A 7,500-nucleotide genomic window follows, 5' to 3' on the forward strand; every position below is an offset into this window, starting at 1 on the left:
TTCTTTTGGACCCTAAAGACACTTTAATTCAGATTAAGAGTATAAAAATATTATAACTGTCTTCACTGTGAACTAAGAATATTTACTCAAGTACTGTACTTGTACTTTACTAATGTATTTCTACTTCTCCACGACATCTTAGAGGTAAATATGTGCTTTTTAGATTCTGTCCAGGTAAAACCAGGTAACTCCAGGTTGTTGAATCCTCCTACGTCTTCAGCTAAACTCATTAAACAGAATTTAATGATTTCATGTAGATTAAACTATCCAACAACAATATATATATATATATATATATATATATATTTAAAGGAGTTAACATGCACATCAATGCAGCAGAAACATCAGATATAATAGGAAACATTTTACTGATCCATCAATACTTTTCAAATACTTTAACTACTGATACTTGAACATGTAGTGGAGTATTTTCACAGTGTGGTATTAGTACTTTTACTGCGGTAGAGTATCTGAATACTCGTCTAGTCTCAACACTCTGTTTTCATGAAGGATATTTTATTAATAGATTCATATTTTATCAAACTCTACTTTGACTTTTTTAAAGATGCTTTTCTTTCTTATCTTCTCATCTGATTCTTTATTAAACCAGAACAAATATCAAAAAGCTCATATTAAATATTTGGTCGTATTCATCAACTTATTGATTCGTTCTGATCAGAAAGTTCCAGATTCAGACTTTTTATTTAGTCAGAGTTCTTGAACGTTTAAGAACGTCTCGTTTTGTTCAGTGAATTAAATGTTTTATGTTTAAAGTTATTGCGTTGATATCTGCACTAGTAAAAGATGTTCCTTCAAAATAAAAGCATCAGATCAGATGAATCTTTTATATTTTCTCGTCTTTGGCGTAACGTTACAAACATTCCTCTTCGTCTCTGATAGAAAACCTAAAAGGCCGGTTAGAAAAATAAAAAACCTGATTCAGCAGAAACATTCGGGTTTAACTTTAAAACTCATTCCAGAGTTAAAATACAATCACTTCTACAGAAAGTCTGGGAGTTCAAGAATAAAGTCAAATACATTAATCAACATAAATCGTAAAAATATTTGTAAGTATTTGGAGAAAATGTTGTAACAGAATTAAATAAGATGAAGAATAAAGTGGTGCGAGAAAAAAATACAGAATATTACAAGAAAATGGAGAGAAAACTTGGACAAAAAAGTTATAATAACATTACGTCATGATATTTAAAAAATAAAGTCATAGTTTTTAGATTAAAAAGTAATAATCTTTAAAAATGAAAGTAATTATATATTTTTTATTAATTCACAATATTAAAAAATAAAGTCACAATATTTTTAAAAATAAAGTCATAATATTAAAAATAAAGTCATAATATTAAAAATAAAGTCATAATATTTTTAAAAATAAAGTCATAATATTTTTAAAAATAAAGTCATAATATTAAAAATAAAGTCATAATATCTATATGGTAAAGTCATAAAAATGAAAAGATGGTCATGTTTTCCACATAATTCATTTTTAGTTTTCTAAAAATATTTACACTTTATTCTCAAACTCTCAGATTGTGTCCCTGAACACATCGTTAATACTCCTTCGCTCCAGACCTTTAACCCTTCAGGATCCTTTCAGAATGTCCTCTTCAGGTAAAGGACGAGTCTGTGGTTTAAAACCATCTGAGGGAAGTTTAGATGATTCAACCCTGTTCAATAAACGTCGACTTCATTAGAAGAAATGATAAAATAATAAAGCCATGATAATATAATCCACTGGTTTAATGTTCTGAAGGGTCCTCCAGAGGGTCCAGTAGAGGGCCCTTCAGAGGGCCCCGGAACCACAGTTTGAGAACCCCTCTGCTTATTAGTCTTTATTTCCATCGCAGGTTTACTTCCTGTCTCTGGGTCCTTGAGCAAGGCACTGAACAGCTGCTTGGGGTGCCACATTAATGACACCAAGACACTTTAATGCAGCCGTCGGTCAGAGGTCGGGTGTTCAATTCCGGAGTGTCCGCAATACGACTGCCGGAGTTGCTGAGCAAGGCACGTTTATATTTATTTACAGTCTCTGTGAGTTCATGAAGGATTAAGTGAGAATCCAAAGACTGAGTGCAAAAAGGGTATAAAGTCATCTTCTTCATCATCATCATCATCATCTTCTTCTTCTTCATCATCTTCATCATCTTCTTCATCATCATCTTCATCTTCCGGTTTATTGAGGTTTGATGTGAAAGTCTTCAGATAAAGTTTCCCTTCAGACGCTGAGTCAGTTAAAGAGGAGACGTTTCCACTTTCTGAGGGTTTGTGGGTCGAACGGGAGGAACAGGAGGTCGTCTGCAGAAAGAGACAACAAAGAGTTTATGCTTTTATTTCTTATGTTCCGACTTTCAAAATGTTCCGACTTTCAAAATTGTTGACTTTAAAAAAATGTCACGATTCTTTTTAACATTTTTTCAGACTTTTTAAAAATGTTTAAAAAAGGGTCGGAGTCTCTGATTGGTCGGACAGTCGTACCTGCTGCGACCGGCTGCCGGTGCGACGGCTCTGTGTTGTGGAGGTTTGGTGTCGCGCTGTAGGCGGGGTGGGGGGGATGTGGTGGTGGGACGCCGGGGCAGGAGGCGGGGCTTTATGGGAACCACAGGTTTGGGTGGAACAGGAACCTGAGGAGAGAATCATGGGAAATAAACATGAACCTTAATCTAACTGAAAAGTGTTTCCTGTTCTACCAAAAATAACATGATTCAATGATTTAGTTATTTTAACTTAGAAAACTTTGTCCAGTTAATTAAACTTTTACATTTTATTGATTGCTTTTAATCTGCTGTCAACAAAACTCAACACTTCTTGCAACTGTGCTTCAAAATAAAAGCCTTTTAGCAGCTCAAACACCTTTCCTGGTAAACTTTTATTGTGAAACATCTACAGGAAGTGATTTCCACTGAAGGTACGGATAAAAAAACATCAAAGTAGAGCTGCGTGAAATGAATTAGTGAGTGTTAGAAGCAGCGGTGATAGAAAGTGACCCCTGAACGTAAAACCAGAAACTGGCACGCCCGATGATCATTTTTGTTCCTGAACGCCCCCCCTCTGTCGGTTATCGTGATGTCACTTCCCCGAACACGTAACCAACCAATCACATCTCACCTGACGTTCTCTGATTCCACCAGTTAATCATCAGATAACGATTACACCGATCACTTCACTCAGCGGATCAGATGTTTTCTACATGCTAACTCCATGCAAGCTACGTGCTAACAGCTAGCAGGCGTGGTGTACCTGTCCAGGTGTGAGGGGGTCGGGGGGGAGGGGCTTGTTGGGCGGAGTCGGTCGACTCCCCGGCAGCTGGAAGGGTTAGTGAGGAGGAAGAGGAAGATGAGAGGACGTCAGGAGGAAAAGAGAAACAACGTGCTGCTTCTTTCTTTCACATTTCAAATACGCTGATTAATAAACTGCTGCATGCAGATTAAAAAACACAGAAAGAAAAGTAAAACAGAAAAGTAGAAACAGGAAGATGAATCATGCTCAAAGTACTAATACAATAGTGTAGAAATACTATAAACGTCCTGCATTCAAAACCTTTTAGCACCAAAAGTAAAAGTACTCATTGTGCAGGATTATATATTAGTGTTTATATATAGCGCCATTTAGAGATGACAAACCATAGAAACACATTAACAACAGGCCTCATCAATAAATCAATAATCTGTAAATCAATAAATAAAAAAAATGCATACTAGCTGGTAGTACTCTGAACTAGTTAGTAGTACTCTATTCCAGTAACGAGTTAGTATTACTCTGTACTAGTAACTAGATCTAGTTACAGTTTTAAATAGATCTAGTTACTAGTTAGTAGTACTCTGAACCAGCTGTATGTGATCACAGACAGACAGCGTGTCTACAGGTGGACTGTACCTGGTCGGGGGGTCGGGGGGCAGAGGCTTGGTGGGGGGCGGGTCGCTGTTCGACAGGTTGAAGCAGCAGAAACAAGAGTCAGAGGTCAGAGGTCAGCAGGTCAGAGACACGAAGACACAAACGCCTCCTCCTCGTATCAGACTGATCAGGTTCAGTTTGCCTTCTAACGGATCAATAATCAGAGTTTATCTTTTCACCCCCGAGCGATGTGAAGACACATTTCCTCTGTTTGTTTACTTCTGCTCTTAAAACTCCAAAATGTTCACGGTACGAGGAGGTCAAAGGTCGGTTAACGATGCATTCAGGGACCCGTCTCTCTTAAAGGACGACCTGGATCCACGGAGGAAACGTGGCGGGAGAAGATCCTCCTACATCAGTACTGATCCCCCCCCCATGGTTCTTCATCATGTGAACCTCACACTAATGACTTAGTTTACCGTTAACCGTCACAGTGTGAATAAAGTTTTACTGACGATCGTTATCCTCCAATATTCAGTAAAAATGAGATCAGGACTTCATTTATGCTTTTATAGTCTCTGATCTCTGTGTTTAAACCAACAGGAGAGCTAGTAACGTTAGCAGCACCGCTAACGGCTAACAGGAGGAGAGCTAGTAACGTTAGCAGCACCGCTAACGGCTAACAGGAGGAGAGCTAGTAACGTTAGCAGCACCGCTAACGGCTAACAGGAGGAGAGCTAGTAACGTTAGCAGCACCGCTAACGGCTAACAGGAGGAGAGCTAGTAACGGCTGTGGCACATGAGGTAGAGTGCTTGACCCACAACCACAAGGTCGGTGGTTTGAACCCCTCTACAGGCAACATGCCGAGGTGTCCTTGAGCAAGACACCTAACCCCAAAGTTGCTCCCCGGTCGCTGCATCGCAGCCCACTGCTCCTCCGGGATGGTTAAATGCAGAGAACCGAATTTCCCCATTGTGGGACTAATAAAGGCTTAATTATTATTATAGCAGCACTGCTAACGGCTAACGAACGGAGGTTCAGTTCAGGTACATTATGATGCTCGTAACGTTAGCAGCGACGTCCTCTTTGACTCTGTTTCTGTACAGACGAAGCCCAACTGGACCAGAACAACAGTCACAACACGACAACAAGAACCAGACAGAGATCGATCGGACCGAAGCTGATCAGATCGATCGGACTGATAAACGGTTGGTTAGCAGCAGCGACACACACGGACACAGACGTTAACGCCTCCGGCAGAGGTCAGGTGAGGTTACCTGCGGCGGGGGTTTTAAGGCGGGGTCAGGGGGGAGTGGCTTAGTGGGAGGAGCAGGTCGGTCATGAACCTGATAGGAGAGAAAACAGGAAGCAGAGTGACAGCTGATGCGTGCGCAGGAGAAAAGGAGGTCAAAGGTCAAACAAGCAGATGTGTTATTGTGAGCAAACGGCAATAAGAAAAACAAAACATCTGCAGCTGTGATGTCACTTCCTTCTGCCATCCAGGTTCCTGTTCCAGCAGCAGAACAACCTCATTCAAAACATCACTGACTTTACTATCAAAGTAAGAGAAAAAGAAGCTTCGGAGCAGCTTTGTTCAGTGCTCCACTCCGAATGTGAAGAAAAGGAAGGATCTCATATTTCTGTTTGTTTAACGTTTCAGTTTTTAGTGAATGGACACCATTTCCCAGAATCCCACAGACTGCTGGAAGTTAAACATCACAGAAACTAACGTCTGTTATCACAGCTGTTGGCGCCTCCTTGTGGTCGTTTTAGAAACGTTTACATGCACATTAATAATCCACTATTATTAACAGCTGATAGATATTATTATAAGGCCTTTACAGACTGATGTTTCTGTCATGAATACTTTCACACAGAACCAAATATTAAAGGTTTTAATGTAAATGTAGCATCTTCTGATTCTTCATCATCTTCTGCAGGTTTTAGCAGCGTTCTGTGGACTTTTAAACAGAGCATTTAGAACATATGTGTGTGTTTGAGACACACCGTCTCTTTGCGGTTTGTTCTCGTTCAAAGCTGTAAAAAGAAAAAGCTTGAAGAACTCAGTTTGGAGACAACAAAAGGTTCAACATGTCTGCAGCTGGAAGAGGAGGACTGACTGTGAGGTTAACATCAGCGTCAGACGGCGGTTACCTCTTTGGTGGGCGGAGTCAGTGGGATGTCTGTCGGAGGGTTCAGGTGATACCTCAGAGGTCGGACCTGCTCTCCGTTCCGTCCGTCTACTCGCTCCATCACCGGCGTCCTGACGACACGTGAAGTCAAACAAACACATCGTCACACATCTCAAGCTTTTCTTCACTATGTCATTCTATAGTGATGCATTCAAGGACGTCTCTGTGTGTCTGATATCTGGGATTCACAGAGTTGTGTTTACTTGCTGCTAACTTTAGCTCCTGTCGGCTAGTTAGCTCGGTTAGCCGTGCTGTTAATGTTGTTTACAGCACGACAGCATCACAGATCTACAAACATCACCACAGACACAATATGAATAACTGACTAACACATCACACATCTCCAGTTATCCAACCACACCTCACAAAACAACACGAGGAGTTCAGGGTCCGTTCTGCAGTGGGAAGAATCAGTTGACTGTCTCACCTGATGAGATTTACCTCCCAACTAAAAGGTTTCTTTCTGTCAGCTGAACATCACAGACTGAACGCTGCAGCTCCGTAGTCTCTCTCTTCTCTTGCCTCTATATGGCTCTCAACATGGTGACGGCTGAGACTTTATTCTCAGGTAGACGTTACTCCACCCGTCTATACAAAGCTAATTAATGTTTGATGCTTTATTAATACTCTGAGTATCCTATAAAGAACATTTGAGGACTTCATTACCCAGAATCCTCTCTGACAGTTGTCTTACACTACAGATGATTAGCATGAGTTGTAGTTTGTGTTGAGGCTGACTGAGTGAGACTTCAGGACAATATGAATCTGGATCCGTGCAGCTTTAAGGTCGGAGGTGGATTTCCTCTGCAGGTGAGATCAGATCTGAGAGGACCGTCAGCGAGGTGAAGATTTAAATCAGGACCAGATATAAAGGTATCATTAACGTTAGCATCAGACGTCTGGATCTTAAGTTATCAGAGAAACAGGCTAAGCTAACGTTAGCATCAGACGTCTGGATGAAAACCTATGTGGTAAAAAAGACCTGAACCACAAACACTGAAGGATAAAGACAACAACTCCCATGATCCTTTGCTGCTTCACCACGTCAACAATGACAAGTTTTGTCAGGAAATTAAATATTGTACGTTTAAAGTCTGTCAGACAGTAAAAGCTTCACCTCTCTGACTCTACAGGGACAGACTACAGACCAGGACCAGCAGGTCCAGCAGTAGGAGTACCTGGAGACGTGAGGGGGGTCAAACTCCAGACCCAACATCTCACAATGAGTCACACTGCATCATGGGTAAGAAAACAAACCAGACTCGTATGAGTTAGTTTTTATAAAACAACACATTTAGTAATAATGAGAAAGTTTTAAAGATTAAGTGTTTGTTAAGGTATTTCTCAACAACGATATACAAATGTTGTGAAAAGGCATTATTACAGTATTAATATATATACACAATAATATGTTAATATAGATATTATAACATAATAATAATAATAATGTTTATTGTTATA

At 40.1% G+C, this 7,500-nt stretch overlaps 1 protein-coding gene across 1 annotated transcript in view; it reads right to left on the reverse strand.

Annotated features, from left to right (window-relative positions):
* Positions 1–1,357: 1,357 nt before the first annotated feature.
* The window catches only part of adam15 (ADAM metallopeptidase domain 15), a 22,247-nt gene continuing 16,104 nt past the window's right edge, over positions 1,358–7,500 (reverse strand). Inside the window, 7 exon segments of the mRNA XM_054620962.1 lie at positions 1,358–2,310; positions 2,491–2,542; positions 2,545–2,588; positions 2,590–2,636; positions 3,253–3,318; positions 5,125–5,193; positions 6,002–6,110. Coding sequence (XP_054476937.1) covers positions 2,247–2,310; positions 2,491–2,542; positions 2,545–2,588; positions 2,590–2,636; positions 3,253–3,318; positions 5,125–5,193; positions 6,002–6,110 — 451 coding nt within the window. The 3' untranslated portion in view covers positions 1,358–2,246.

The sequence above is a fragment of the Anoplopoma fimbria genome, chromosome 20 (genome assembly GCF_027596085.1).
Source record: "Anoplopoma fimbria isolate UVic2021 breed Golden Eagle Sablefish chromosome 20, Afim_UVic_2022, whole genome shotgun sequence".
In the NCBI taxonomy this organism is placed as follows: domain Eukaryota; kingdom Metazoa; phylum Chordata; class Actinopteri; order Perciformes; family Anoplopomatidae; genus Anoplopoma; species Anoplopoma fimbria.